We start from the raw sequence: 14,318 nt of genomic DNA on the forward strand, positions 1-14,318 counted from the left end.
AGAGACTATATATAAACACCAATATGGAGTACCGGTAATTGACAAAGCCTGAAGCTTGAATGAGTTTTTATCTCCAAGAACCGTTATCACCGGCTAAATAGTAGTATCATGGATGTCGCCATCGTGGCGTTGATAGCATCACCACGCCTACTCCAACTGCAATGATACCATCGGATGCCTGATTGCGCCAGTGGGAACTACCAGTTAGGTTGAGAGCAGAAGATAACTTTACTATAGTGTGTATTTCCATGAATTATAAACAAAAATTGTATAATAGAAACATAGTGTAGGATGTGGAATCAGTCCATACACCGAGTACACAAAAAAAAGAAAACACGCACTACCAGGACCTCCATCCCTGATTCAGGACCTTGCTAGTTCCTCTTTCCAGGCCCCGACAGCATGTCTGGGACCAGGCATTCTATTCTAGTGATAGCTACTCCCAGTACACAAACCAATGGTCATTTACATCTACCTTGGGGTAGGTAATATAGCCCCGGTCGTCTATCACAATAGAGTCCTTGGCATCATCCCGTTCCGGATTTGGTTAAAGTACGATGCTAGCTCATTGGCGTAGCCGTCGTAGTTGTACAGTCAGTGCTTGATATTGTTAGGAATTGATCCACAGCCAAGGTTGAGTGCATCCTTGACGACAGTCTTCAAGGGGGGAAACGGTCAGCATGGGTGTTTGCAGGGCGAGATGCCGGGGACAGGAAAACGTACATCCTCCCATCTCCAATAGGTATCGAAATAGTGGTCGATGATGTTGTCGAGATAGCAGACTGGAAGATTGATACCCAAGGCATTTTCAAGGCCGCCCTCGTCAGCCTGCAGGTTGTCCAACATGGTGCTTCCAGTCACAGAGCTGTTACTGCACCCCAAAAGTAGCGTCACCACGGCTGTGAAATTGATGGCCACTCCCATGTCAGGGGATCCTGCCCAAAAGAATCCTGCAGATTCGCGTCGACTTCCGATTATGCAAATGACTTCTATGATGACAGAATTTAGCTGCATCGTTGCGAGCATAAGGGGCATCCACGGGAACTTGAAGCCGAAGGTGTAACAGTTGACAAGGATTGGAGACGATGTTGAATGGAAAGGAGCGAGAGAAAGACAGTAGAATAAGATAAAGAGAGAAAGAGATGTAAGAAGGATAAGATGGCGAGGAGAGGAACACTTCACCTCACTTCACCTCACCAGTCACCTCTCATTAATTGTCTTCCCTATTACTGTCAATTATTTCTCTTCAAAGAATAGGCAGAACTTCTATTTCTTTCTAAGTCTAAGTCTAAATCTATAGAAACAATCTTTATACACCCCACCAACGACCTACGCCGCCGTCCTCGAACTCGAACTCGACCTCGAACTTGAAGCCGAACGCGGGCTCTTCATATAACTCCTCGCAGTATAAAGCACGCTAATACAAAGGCCCAGTCCACCAAGCCCAATCGCAAAATACAGCGCGGCGCGATACCCCCGCAGTCTTTCTTCCGGCGAATCGCCGTGGACAATCTGGCTCTCGACCGTGCCCGCAAAGCCGAGACTCAGGCTGATACTGTAGTTCACAATGGTCGTGACGAGAGACGCAGCGAGGCCTTGGTGCTCGCGCTTCACGGCGTTCGAGAGCATCAGCGTCGCGGCGGGGAAGGACATGTCCATGCCCCAGGGGATGATGACGAGAGAGACGAATGTCAGGGCCCAGTATGTCTGGTGGACGGGCGCGATGGTGATGAGGACTGTGCCGAGGGTGAAAGCCGTCAGAGACATGCACATGATCCAGGCCGGACGAATGTGCGACATGAGAAGGCCCGTGACGCACGAGGCGACGAGGCCTGAGATGCAGGGTGGGGAAAACTGGGCAGAGGCGAGCAGGGGCGATATGCCGCGGATGTCGAGGAGGAAGCGCCAGCTGTAGAAGATCCAGGTTCCGAAGCAGCCCCAGCCTGTTGCGACGCAGGCGAGCACGAAGGAGACGTCTGCCGAGAAGGCGTGGAATGGGATGAGCGGGTGCTTTGCGTATTTGAATTCGACGACGAAGAATGCGGCTAGGAAGAGAGCGCCCAGGATAAGGAGGACGATCACGTAGGGCTCTGCCCAGGTGACAGCGGGCGCTTGGTTCCAGGCGATGTTCACCAGGACGAGGCCGGTGATGCCCGTGAACGCGCCGGGGATGTCCAGGCTCACGAAGAAGTTATCGGTTGGCCTGGAGTGTCGGATGGGCTCGATGACGAGGTATCCGATGCCTGCGCAGACAACGGAGACAATGGCCATGGACCAGTACGTCCAAGGCCACCAGGCAAACTCGGAGAAGATCGATGCGAAGACCGCCCCGATAATTGCCCCGTTGGGCGCCATCGCACCGAACAACGCAAAGACCATATCCTTCTTCCTCCCCGGGGCATATGTCGCGCCGAGAATGGCCAGCCCGTTCGGCAGCAACATCGCAGGCCCTAAGCCCTGCAGGACCCGTGCGAAGATAAACAGGATATGGTTCGAGTACACACTGAGCCCCGCAACCAGCGACCAAAGCGACAGCCACAGGAACCCGATAACAAACATCCGGCGGTACCCAAAGAGATCCCCGCAGCGGCCGAATACAAGGATGAACGTCCCGACGGTCAAGGAGTATCCAGCTAGGAACCAGGCCAGCTCAGGCCCATTGCTGAGGCCGAAATGCTCGCCGACGATGTCCAGCGGCGACAGGCAGATACCGACATTGGCCTGGGTGATGAACTGCGACATGCATGTTATAATAACGAAGACGATTTCGCGCGGCACCGAGAACGAGTCCGCGATGGACTGGTTCGTCTTGACCGGCTGCAGCTCGTTCTTCCCTTCTTCCTCGTCCATGGCGACTCGCTGGTTACCCAGGATGGTGAGGACGGGGTACTGACTGATATTAAAGCAGACTTGACACGGAGTTGATACAGGAGGTCAGGCCGAAACAGCTCTGAAAAAAACGTTTCTAGGCTAGATCCACAACTCAAACGGCGCTGAGAAGCGAATGACGTGACTATCTTCACTCAGACGCCTCGTGTTTGACTCGTCGAAAATGTGGCCAGGCTGGAACCGGATTCAGGAATCCGAGTCGGTCGAGGTGTCAATCTGATATCCGATGCAGAGAGTTGGCCAATGGAAGGCTGAGTCTGATGCAGGACTGTCACTTGTGATTCTTGCTCAGTGATTGATAAGGGGCTGTCTCGAATTGTCTGTTCCGTATATCCGCCCGGTCCCACTCTCACCCCCAAACAGCAGTTCCGAGGGCGATTCCCTGGTTCATCTCCGAGGGATTCCCGTATATCCGACAGTTTCGATCTTTTCGATCTTTTCGCATCATGATTCACTCACAATAAACACTTTTTCCTGATAGAAACACCGGATAATGCTGCTGACATGGACTGCAATATCTGTGTCAATACTTTCTGACCGACAATTGTTGTGCGTATGATTTCTGGTTCGGATCATTTAAATACGCATTGTACGTTGCGCAGCATATATAACCGCTACATCCGTGGCTGGTGGTGAGCTAGCCACCCCCAACAATAACCCTACAATAAGCATCAATTCCCTAGCAGGTACATGCTACCGCGAGAAGCGCAGAACATCCGCATCTGGGTTAACAGTAACTTAACTTTAGGTCATGCCTGGATCGCGGTATACTGAGTCTTCCAACAAGCACCCCGTTCAAGAAAGTAAATGCATCAAAGCCAAGTCCATTTAAGCTTCAGCTTCTCCCGCAGTGGGAACACGAACGCCGAAGAATGCTGGATACCCACTGAGCCTTAGTTGATAGAGTAGCGAGCTTATTTGGACGTCTTCAGGATAATATTATAGCCGTAGCATCTAGTGTTCTGATGATCCATGGCCTAGATACAATATAAGCCAGGCTAAAGGAAGTGGTGAAGACGATCCTGTATTTTATACTCTCGTACAGGATGCAGGGGTATCTCATATGTCATCTCATTCCAATCGTGAATTTGGCAAAAGCCGGGAATCATAGTATGATACAGAGCCACGCTAATATCAACCGCAACACAATGCACATGCATATATATATAAAAAAAAAAAGACGGAGGATGAAGGAAGTTAATCATGAAGTTAATCATCCCCCGCCTCCAAACAAGCATCCGCCATCTTATCAATCGCCACGCCGCGCTGCTCCGCCGAAATCCACCCGCGCTCAACCAGTCTCGCCAGCGCATCGCCGACCCAGTTCTGGCAGTTCCAGTCCAGATCGAGCCGCCCGTTGCGGATCGGGGTGCGGGCAACGGTCTGGGATATGGAGTCTTCGCCGATATCAGTGGGGATCTCGGTGACGGGGACGACCTTGGCGAGACTGCCCATGACGGAGGGGTCGGTGTCGATGTTGTTGACGTAGCGGAAGAGGCCTGGGCAGCCGACGATGTGCATGATGCTGCGCGAGGACGGGAAGTGGAAGTAGAGAGCGGTGTGGCGGTATTCGGAGTAGTCGAGGGGGTCGCCTCTGTAGATGAGGATGAACAGTTTCTGGGGCATTTTATCGTTATGAGGAGGTTATTGTCGAAATATTCGGAATCTGAAAATCTGGAGGGGGATCGCCCGTTCCTGGATGACGTCGTTGCCGGATTGGGTTAGCGCGCACGTGACCACAGGCAGGAATAGCTTCATTCTTAAGACATGAATGACTCAAGTGATTGAATGAATGCCGGTAGAATAGATGTAGATGGAATAAAATAGTATGCGGGACAGTACTGATACAGTTGTTTATCCGTACACCACGCGACCATAACCCCACAATTGACCGCTGTTCGGGTTCCATGATTCGGATGACTTGGGATGTTTACGGGACTAGGTGCCAGCGATAAAGGATCGGACTATATTAGGGTATTACACTGGTTTCCAGGGCTCATAATAAACAGCTATAACTTACGAGGTATCCGGAGTATGCTCACTAAGACAGTCTAACATCTCCGCCCTTTAACCACCTGCATTGGCAGCATTGTACCTGAAGAATCAATTGAAAGGAATGCCCATACTCATACTGCCGAGAGACAGCATCCAAATTCGAGACATCCGAATTCGAACTGCGAGTGCGAGAAGCATCAGCATGTGAGAGTCTGAGTTGGGTTCTGGGACACCCCACTGAGCCCACATGGCCGGCATCTCAACTCGGGCTCACCACTCAGCTAAATTTCCTTCGCGCCTCCCAGCGACGCCATCTCCCCACAAACACGCCGGAAACTCCGAACTCCGACTGATAAATTGGTCTTTTCAAATTCAGGAACTCGGATTGCACAGAAAATTTACGGGTTGACAATGGAGAGCACCACAGTGCGTCGAACACGATCATCTCCAAGCAATCGTCACATCAGTCTATCACAGGCTTGGTAAACAGAAATGCGCCTAAGGCTGGACTATTTACTACCGGCAGCACTAGTTTCCAGAATCAAGTGGACCAAGCTTAACTACCAAGTCAGCTGGCATCCTGGGGATCGATCGGCCAGCCACACAATGGGGCCAGGTCCACGCGAACCCAAGTGACTGGTAACCAAGTCTGCAGATTGCCAGATTCAATCTTTGTTTTCCCTCGGTGGATCTCGCACTCGGCACTCCCTTGCAGAAAAGCCCTGTTTTCGACTTTGGTATGCACCATGGACGCAAGCGGCGGGTCAGTCGGACATAAAGGCAGCCAGGTCCCAGAATGAGAACCGACAGGAACTGCAATTGAGTTTCACCGTTTGTGCTTATTTGCACCAGAATGCGGCTCTCTCTTACTCTGCTAGCTGCGGCTGCACTCGGCCATGCTGCTCCCAGCCCTATCCAGCCTCGAGGTATGTCAACTTAACCCTTGCTCTTGGCGTACATTCCTGACCTCCATCGTTAGATACCATCTCAACCAGTGAACTATCCCAGTTCACCTTCTGGGTTCAGTACGCAGCTGCCACATACTGCGAGGCCGGATACACCGCAGAGCCAGGCACCAAGGTGAGCTGTGAGGCCGGCAACTGCCCGGATGTCGAACAAGCCGAAGCCACCATCATCTACAGCTTCTCCAAGTATGCCACCCACATCTACACATATAACTGTATACTGACAATCCAGCACCACAATAACCGACACAGCCGGCTTCATCGCCACAGACCCCACGCGCAAAGCCATCGTGCTCGCCTTCCGCGGCTCCTACTCCATCCGCAACTGGGTCACAGACGCTACATTCCTCTTCAAAAACCCGGGCCTCTGCAAGGGCTGCTACGCCGAGACCGGCTTCTGGGACTCATGGGCCAACGTGCGCGACGAGATCCTAGAACAGGTGAAGACGGCGGTGGCGCAGAATCCGGACTACGAGCTCGTCGTTGTAGGCCATTCCCTCGGCGCAGCGATTGCGACTCTCGCTGCGGCGGATATCCGTGGTCGAACAGAGTATCCGTTTCCGACGCTGTATGCGTATGCGTCTCCGCGAGTCGGCAACCATGCCCTAGCGCAGTATATCACGGACCAGGGCCGGAATTACAGGTTTACACACGCGGATGACCCGGTGCCGAAACTGCCGCTGCTTGCGATGGGGTATGTGCATGTTAGCCCGGAGTACTGGATCAATGCGCCGGATAATGTGACTGTCACGGCTGGGCAGGTGGAGGTGCTTCATGGGGAGGTGAACTTGAATGGGAATACGGGGCAGGGGATCCCTGGTGTTCCTGATTTGACGGCGTTTCATTCGCATCAGTGGTATTTTGGGCCGACGGATGCTTGTAAGGGGCCTGGACTGCCTTTTAAGAGGGATTTGGAGTAGATATTGGAAGAAATTCTTTGGTTCGGAGTATAGATGGGTATAAAGAATCTATTCATATGTATACCTCTTCTCCCTCTCCCAGTACTTATCAAATCCCACGCCCTCACAAACCTCCTCATACCCCAGAATCATCGGCGGCGGCCCTCCCTCCAGAATGCTCCTCTTCAGCCCCTCCAACGCCTCCCTGGTCGCCTTCAATCTCGACGCAACAAGCGTCCACGGATACGCCACCGCCGCAAAGCCCATCTCGCCCAGCTCTCTCGAAGACAGATTCTCCGTCATCCCGCCCTCAATAATATTCGCCAGCATCGGCATATCCAGCTCTGATACAGCCCGCCGCATCGATTCCCGGTCCGGCAGGGCTTCAATAAAGACCGCGTCCGCGCCTATCTCTTTGAATTTGTGCGCACGGGCAATTGCCTCGTCCCAGCCGTGTATTAGGGCGTCGGTCCGCGCGAGGATGAAGATGTCGAGGCCTTCGTTGCGTGCGTCGCAGGCTGCGCGGATCCGGGCGTATGCTTCGTCTCGTGGGACGACGGATTTGCCTTTCGTGTGTCCGCATCCTGCATATCATTAGTTATCACTATCACCACAGCCACCTTAGAACTCCCAAGCCAACAAATGACGGAAGAGAAAATGGAACAAAGAAGGAAGGACAAACGCTTCGGCCACCTCTGATCCTCAATCATAACGCCGGCCGCCCCGGCAGACGCAAACGCCTCAACCGTCCTCTTCACATTCATGGGACTCCCATACCCCGTATCCCCATCCACCATAACCGGCAGACTCGTAACACGCACCGTCTCCTGGATCTTGTCGCACATCTCCGCCATCGCGATGTACCCCGTATCCGGCAGGCCGTGGGAGCTGGCGACTGCGAAGCCGGAGAGGAAGAGCATGGGGAATCCGGCTTCTTCGATCAGGCGCGAGGAGAGGCCGTCGTAGCTGCAGGGGAAAGCGAGGATTTTGGATCGGTCGCTGTGGGCGGAGAGCATCAGGGTGCGGAGGTGGCTGGTTTGGGGGGTGGGGAGTGCGCCGCGGGTGTTTGGGAGAGGAGGGGGTGGTGGGGGTTTGGGGAAGGGGAATGCGTATGGTTCCATTGTTATTATGTTTGAAGTTTGAAGTTTAAGAGATGTTGGGTAGAGTAGAGAGTTGTTGACAATTAAGATGGATGTTGAGGTTCAGTGCGGGGAGTTCAAACATTCCCCACACGAAATGACATCAATGATATACATATAGATTAAATCGCAAGACTCCCAGGATCAACCCGTAGTATGTCCTCCGCGTCATTCTCGTTCTGGATCAGGACGCGGCCTCGCTCTGCTGCCCCGATGACAATGTAGTATGCGTTTTGGTAGCGGACTCGCGTGCCGGATTGGAACTGCTGTTGTCAGCTACTAGTTGGGCACGGACGTAACCATGGGTAATATATGAGAATGATAGTGGAATGAGGGGACTTACAGCCATGGCGTATGTTTATCTAGTCAGATTGGACCTCGGATTTGATCGACGTTACAACCCAATGGGATGGATTTGGGTGAGAAGTGTTTAAGGATGAAAAAAGCGACAGCCTCGAGAGCAGTCGTGCTGTATTTATATCACTGTCGCAAGGCTGAGGACTGACCGTGTCAGCCTGAGCACGAGGCTACTGCCAGAACAAGGCTGTCCATTTATATTATCTGGATAAATGAGTAGGAAAGATGGCGTATATCCGCGCAAGATCTCGGAAGTAGTAACTATAGCACACGACTGTCCATGCCCTAAGTCGCAGCAACAGACCAAAACTCTACGGTCACGGATTAATATTGTAAGAACGACCTTATATATATTTTTTATCGGACCTTTCCCTCTATATAATATATCTTTACCTCATTTATTTTCCCATTCCTTTCCTCGTGGACTGACCCAATCCGAGATTAACCCTCAGCCTGACCTATTAATTACTTTTTATACAGGACCAAGAGCCTGCCCTCATAATAGCCATGCAGCCAAGACATAGATTGCTGCATCGTATTCGCACAGCCAATAACATTCCCCACGTGTATCACAGCCAAGCGTCCAGGGTGGCTGGGCGCGAATCCTGCAGTCCAGAGTCCCGTATTTACCTGCGACGCGTCCTCCCCATTGAATTTGTGTACGGAGTCCACAAGCACAATCCAGGATCCGTCTATCAAACTTTGACCCGATGAAGCCCTCGTTGTCGCTGGCTGCCCTCGCGCTGGCAGGCACTGTTTTCGCAGACGATTACCTGTACAGCAGGCGTCTGACCAGGCGATTTGTGGATAACGACGGGAATTACAACGTTTGTACGTGATATTCGCTTTTTTTTTAAAAAAAATTCGGGCGCTAATCTGGACAGCCTTCTTCCACGTCAACGATGTCCATGCACACCTGGACGAGTTCTCCTCCTCGGGGACAGCATGCGAGGACCCAAAGCAGGGCTGCTATGGCGGCTACGCGCGCATCAAGACCAAGGTCAACGAGCTGCGCAAGGAGTACCCCGATAATCTGTGGCTGAATGCCGGGGATGAGTTCCAGGGGACTCTCTTCTACCAGTACTACGGGGGCGAGAAGATCGCTGAGACGGTCAACGACCTCAAGTTCGACGCTATGACGCTGGGGAACCACGAGTGGGACGGCGGCGATGAAGCGCTGGGCGAGTTTCTGCACAATCTGACGTTCCCTGTTGTCTCTTGTAATGTCAAGAGCCAGGTTAAGTCGCTGAACAGGACGATCAAGAACTACCACATCTTCCAGGACCATGGGATTGCTGTTATTGGCGCTACGACTCCTACAACGCCGGGCATCTCCAAGGTCGGCAACACGACCGTCTTTCTTGACCCCGTACCAGAGGTCCAGAAAGCCATCTGGGAGATCCGGAACAAGACAGACATAGCCGTCAACCGCATCGTCCTCCTCTCCCATCTCGGCTACGACGAAGACCAGAAACTTGCCGCCCAAACCGAGGGTCTCAGCCTGATTATCGGCGGCCACTCGCACACTCTCCTCGGAGACATGGCCGACGCAAAGGGCAAATACCCGACCATCGTCGAGGATAGGAAGGGCCACGAGGTCTTCATCGTCACGGCCTATCGCTGGGGCGAGTACATCGGGGCCATTGATCTCACCTTCGACCGCGAGGGCCACGCCCTTGCATACCACGGCGCGCCGATCCACATGGACAACAGCACGCGCCTGGACGAGGAGCTCGACGACAGGATCCAGGAATGGGCTGAGGCGTTTGAAGACTTCGCCGCTGAAGTTCTCGGTACGACGGACGCCGTGCTGGTCCAGGGGACATGCCAGGAGGGCGACTGTCTTCTAGGCCAGGTCATGGCGGACGCAATGCTAGAGTACCGCGTGAACCAAACCGAGGGCACAGATGATGCGAAGCCCGATCTGGCCTTGATTAATGCCGGGGGAGTACGTGCTGAGATCAACGAGGGCGATATCACCCGCGGCGAAGTCCTTACGGCGTTTCCCTTTGGGAATGCCATTGTCGAGCTGCAGTTCTCTGGAGCGGATCTGCGGAAGGTTCTTGAGGGTGCGGTGTCGTATGTGAATCAGTTTAATAATGAGCAAATCACCTCGTGGTTCCAGGTGTCTCGTGGCGTGCTTATCCAGTTTAACCCGCAGAACGAGGCTGGGAGCAGGATTGTCGATGCTACGATCGACGGTGAGGCTATTGATGATGACCGGGACTACCGCGTTGTGACTCTGGACTTCCTGGCTGGCGGTGGTGACAATATCTTTGAGGCTACGGATGACTTTATTACGCTGGATACCCAGGACGAGGTGTTGACGCAGTACATTGTAGCGCGGACGCCGCTTTCGCCCAGGCTTGAGGAGAGAGTTGTGGAAAGCGACGGCATCGTGTAGATTGACATGATAAGAGGTTTATCTAGCAGTCTTGACCGGGACTGTTTGCGTACTTGTATCTAAGTTAGGGCTAGAATCTGTAATGAGACAGCATCAAATAACCAACATCATATCCCAACTACAAGCAAAGCAGTAACAACTCCAATCCTAATTCCCCTTCTGAAACGAAATTAACCCCCCATCAACCAAAACCTCAGACCCCGTCGTAAACGTCGCCTCGAACGCCAAAAACACAGCCACCTTCGCAACCTCCTCCGCCCTCCCAATCCTACCCAGCGGCGTAAGCTTCGACCCCTCCGCCTCAAACTCCGCAAGCTGGTCACTGCTAACGCCCGAAACACCCATCGTCGGCGTCCTAATAAACCCAGGCGTCAGGGCGTTAACCCTCACCCCGCGAGACGCAAGCTCAGACGCCAGGCCCTGAACCAGCGAGCCCACGGCCGCCTTGGAGGCACTGTACACCGACATCCCCGGAAACCCCATCTTCGATGCGACAGAGGACGTGAAGACGATTGCGCCGCCGTCGCGGATAAGCGGTGCAAAGCGCTGCGCGACGAAGAACGATCCAAAAACATTCGTGTTGAATGTCCGCGCGAAGGACTCCTCGGTGACGCTGGCGAAGGGTTCAAGGTGTGCGTAGCCAGCGTTGATGAAGAGGAAGTCGAGCTGCGGATCGTTTCCGAAGATGGATTTGGTCTCGAGGACGAGGTTGGTGATGCTGGCGAGGGATGTTATGTCGCTTTGCACGATGTGTGCCTTTTCGTCGAGCTGCGCTTTTAGGGCTGCGATGGGGGGTTGGCTTCGGCCTGTTAGGAGGACTTTGGTGCCAGAGTCTAGGAGGAGTTTGGCTGTTGCGAGCCCTATGCCGTGGGTCCCGCCGATTATTACGGCTTTTTTGTTGGTGTAGGTGGTCATTTCGTTGGGATCTGAGTATGAGGAAACAAATGTGATATTGAGTTGATGGTGTTGCTAGTTCTTCATTCTTCAGTCTTCTTTGGGGTTTATATACACATCTCGGAGGATTCTTTCAAGTTCCAACCCCGTTAAAATGATTTCTAGACCGTCAGTCGTCGCAATTTCTAATCATGTCCCGCGTAGCATGGTGATGGAGGCCGGTCTCTTGATGCTGGGCGTTGCATAGACTTCGTATTGAATCTTGCTGATCCCGTTTCCAGCCAATGAAAGAGCTCAAGAGAGTGTGGTCCATGAGTCACTGGCAGGGACAAGCCACTGGTCAAACCTTGCAAATCTGTTCTGACATACCACTGGTTGAGGCTCCAGTAAGCATCCTGCAGGTCAATATGGAGATGGATCGTGCCCTACGTACACCGTAACTGAGACGTCTAGTATCTGATGGCACGCGAGACAGTTATTATCCTAACTCCACTATCTGTACCTTCTACTATTACTTATTCTCGGGTGGGGAAATATCAAAGTCGCCAAACATGCCTCAAGCAGCACACCCAGGCCGTTTAGAGAGTCATCTTCGCAAAGTCCTCCGCATCATTTACACCCCAAGATTCCATTTCCATTCCAGAACTGCGGATAAGCCCCCCATGCTCAAGGCTACGAGGCTCAATCTTCATATCAAACGGCTCTGGATGAGTGATGATACCCGGTAGCCACTTGGGCTCAGCAGAACCAGGACCAGACCCCCTAGGCGCAGTATTAAAACAAGCCAGGAACCGCGCTGCAAACAAAAACAGCCGGTCATCTGCCAGGAACCGTCCAGGACATAGACGACGCCCGAATCCGAATACGTATTTCTTGGGGTCGACCTCCGGAGTGTGGTTATCTTCTTCGAGGAACCGCTCTGGCCTGAAGGTCATGGGTTGTGTATAGATAGCAGGATCACGGGTGAAGGTCCTATGAATCACTTAATACCGCGAGTTAAATATGGACTTGGTATAACAAACCCGATATTCGCGACCAGGTACGAACCCTTCGGGATCGAATATCCGTTCCATATAAGGTCTGCGCCAGCCACGTGGGGAGTAGCGACTGGAGATGGAGGGCGCCACCGGAGTGTCTCCTTCACGATGGCATTGATATAAGGGAGACTCGCGCGGTGCTCGAACCCTGGGAGTGTTGCATGTCCGACGATGCGATCGAGCTCTTCTTGGGCTTTTCGTTGTACCTCTGGATATAGAGCCATTGCGATGATGAAACTCATCATTCCAGATGCGTTCTTATAGTCGTTAATTATCTGCATTGTATCGTCTTGGAAGCACATACTGTTTCGGCACCCCCGAGATAGACTTCGATGGTGGACCAGAGCATTGCTGTTTCTTGCTCAGAATCGGGTTCAGGGGCATCTTCTTGCAGCATCCGGGAAAGCATAGACGGCTGGAAGTTCTCTTGGGCCATCTTGTATTTGACAAATTTAGGGGGCAGCTCTGTAAACTCCCTGGTGCACCGCCTGAACTCTGCTGCTTTCCTTACGAACTGGGCACCCGGAAACCAAGCAGGAAGATATTGCACTCCTTCGTTAGCTTATAGTCATATTCAGAGAAATGTAGCACCTACGTGCAGGAACATGGTTCACAGCCCAGTTCATATCCGAGAATATCTGCCCAAACTGCGACACTGCTTTCTGTGTGAGTTCGTAGAAGGCATCCTCCCCGTGAGGCGCCATGTTGTACCCATATGCAAAATTAAGCATGAATCCGACCACATCTCTATTGTCTAATTAGCTGGCTAACGTCTAAGTTACTGACATCTATGCCGTGGTTAAAGTCATAAAATACCTCCTGATATGGTCTCTGAGCTGTTCTGGGGCTGCCAGCACATTTCCCAAGAACCGCCTGATGCTGATATCCATCTGAGGATGGAGACGCGAGACCAACTGCTTCGTCCCAATCTCTCGCTTCATATTAGTCCGTATTCCCTTCCAGATGCCCGTGTTCTTATGCGTGGCGAGGCACGCGCCCCATCCGGACCTATGATAGGTATATTAGCTTAGCTCCATTTTCCACTAATCAAGGCTGATCAAGGCTAGGATTGTAACAACTCGCATTTTCGCAAATGTCGAATCCGGGATGAAGCGAGTAACCGATGATTTCCTCTCCATGATCTCGATTGCTGCTTCGGCATTGTTGAAGATGATCAGAGTCTGGCCGAGGACTTCAAGCGAGCTTACTGGTCCTGGGTATCTGGTTAGTGTTTACTTGCAACCGATATTGATTAGCTCACCATATCGATCTAGATGCTCTCTCCAGAACAGCCACTCTGGTCCGTTCCCCGAAGGCAGTTGATCTATGTTTCCGAGTATTGGGATCCGTGGGGGCCCGGGTGGTAGGGGAGGCCTGCATGATCTCAAACTAAGCAGCCTCTTCAAGGCCCATAGGCCTGTGGATACAGCCAGGCATAAGATTAGATTCAGGTACATGGTAGCTGACTATCTGGTCCTCAGTAGGGGGGGTGACACAGACGTTATCTTTGTTTGCATAAAGTGCGTTTCGGCCTCTGCGAGATCCGCAGGCTCGGTCAGCGATATCCTCACATACAAGTCGCCAAGTCACTTGGCATGCGTGTAGATGGTGATTTCTTGTTATTTAGAACATTGCAGAGTCCTTCGCTCGCCGTTCGCTAACCGAAGGCTTGGCCGGTGGGGACTCGTATAGACATCGCGAAATGAGTTACATCTGGGCGCGCGAATCGCAGTTAAGTC

General features: G+C 52.4%; 9 protein-coding genes across 9 annotated transcripts; 2 read left to right on the forward strand and 7 right to left on the reverse strand.

Moving 5' to 3' along the window:
- Nucleotides 1–594: 594 nt before the first annotated feature.
- On the reverse strand, nucleotides 595–1,014 carry APUU_50244A (uncharacterized protein; the record flags this gene model as incomplete). Its single annotated transcript, XM_041705220.1, has 2 exons — nucleotides 595–657; nucleotides 724–1,014. 2 exons carry the CDS (start codon nucleotides 1,012–1,014, stop codon nucleotides 595–597), a joined length of 354 nt encoding a protein of 117 aa, XP_041557727.1.
- Nucleotides 1,015–1,329: 315 nt separating this feature from the next.
- APUU_50245A (MFS transporter) lies at nucleotides 1,330–2,850 on the reverse strand (the record flags this gene model as incomplete). The annotated part of the gene is made up of 1 exon (XM_041705221.1): nucleotides 1,330–2,850. The coding sequence occupies one exon, from the start codon at nucleotides 2,848–2,850 to the stop codon at nucleotides 1,330–1,332; it is 1,521 nt and encodes a 506-aa protein (XP_041557728.1).
- A 1,248-nt stretch (nucleotides 2,851–4,098) lies between these two features.
- On the reverse strand, nucleotides 4,099–4,515 carry APUU_50246A (uncharacterized protein; the record flags this gene model as incomplete). The annotated part of the gene is made up of 1 exon (XM_041705222.1): nucleotides 4,099–4,515. The coding sequence occupies one exon, from the start codon at nucleotides 4,513–4,515 to the stop codon at nucleotides 4,099–4,101; it is 417 nt and encodes a 138-aa protein (XP_041557729.1).
- A 1,222-nt stretch (nucleotides 4,516–5,737) lies between these two features.
- APUU_50247S (lipase family protein) lies at nucleotides 5,738–6,769 on the forward strand (the record flags this gene model as incomplete). Its single annotated transcript, XM_041705223.1, has 3 exons — nucleotides 5,738–5,810; nucleotides 5,864–6,035; nucleotides 6,082–6,769. The coding sequence occupies 3 exons, from the start codon at nucleotides 5,738–5,740 to the stop codon at nucleotides 6,767–6,769; spliced, it is 933 nt and encodes a 310-aa protein (XP_041557730.1).
- A 48-nt stretch (nucleotides 6,770–6,817) lies between these two features.
- APUU_50248A (isocitrate lyase/PEP mutase family protein) lies at nucleotides 6,818–7,869 on the reverse strand (the record flags this gene model as incomplete). The annotated part of the gene is made up of 2 exons (XM_041705224.1): nucleotides 6,818–7,332; nucleotides 7,431–7,869. 2 exons carry the CDS (start codon nucleotides 7,867–7,869, stop codon nucleotides 6,818–6,820), a joined length of 954 nt encoding a protein of 317 aa, XP_041557731.1.
- A 1,085-nt stretch (nucleotides 7,870–8,954) lies between these two features.
- APUU_50249S (bifunctional metallophosphatase/5'-nucleotidase) lies at nucleotides 8,955–10,648 on the forward strand (the record flags this gene model as incomplete). The annotated part of the gene is made up of 2 exons (XM_041705225.1): nucleotides 8,955–9,075; nucleotides 9,129–10,648. The coding sequence occupies 2 exons, from the start codon at nucleotides 8,955–8,957 to the stop codon at nucleotides 10,646–10,648; spliced, it is 1,641 nt and encodes a 546-aa protein (XP_041557732.1).
- A 147-nt stretch (nucleotides 10,649–10,795) lies between these two features.
- APUU_50250A (putative short chain dehydrogenase) lies at nucleotides 10,796–11,563 on the reverse strand (the record flags this gene model as incomplete). The annotated part of the gene is made up of 1 exon (XM_041705226.1): nucleotides 10,796–11,563. The coding sequence occupies one exon, from the start codon at nucleotides 11,561–11,563 to the stop codon at nucleotides 10,796–10,798; it is 768 nt and encodes a 255-aa protein (XP_041557733.1).
- A 557-nt stretch (nucleotides 11,564–12,120) lies between these two features.
- Nucleotides 12,121–13,520, reverse strand: APUU_50251A (uncharacterized protein; the record flags this gene model as incomplete). The annotated part of the gene is made up of 5 exons (XM_041705227.1): nucleotides 12,121–12,514; nucleotides 12,565–12,836; nucleotides 12,884–13,128; nucleotides 13,175–13,326; nucleotides 13,396–13,520. The coding sequence occupies 5 exons, from the start codon at nucleotides 13,518–13,520 to the stop codon at nucleotides 12,121–12,123; spliced, it is 1,188 nt and encodes a 395-aa protein (XP_041557734.1).
- Nucleotides 13,521–13,622: 102 nt separating this feature from the next.
- APUU_50252A (uncharacterized protein) lies at nucleotides 13,623–14,036 on the reverse strand (the record flags this gene model as incomplete). Its single annotated transcript, XM_041705228.1, has 2 exons — nucleotides 13,623–13,792; nucleotides 13,841–14,036. 2 exons carry the CDS (start codon nucleotides 14,034–14,036, stop codon nucleotides 13,623–13,625), a joined length of 366 nt encoding a protein of 121 aa, XP_041557735.1.
- Between the last annotated feature and the right edge of the window lie 282 nt (nucleotides 14,037–14,318).

This window comes from Aspergillus puulaauensis, chromosome 5, assembly GCF_016861865.1.
Source record: "Aspergillus puulaauensis MK2 DNA, chromosome 5, nearly complete sequence".
NCBI lineage: Eukaryota > Fungi > Ascomycota > Eurotiomycetes > Eurotiales > Aspergillaceae > Aspergillus > Aspergillus puulaauensis.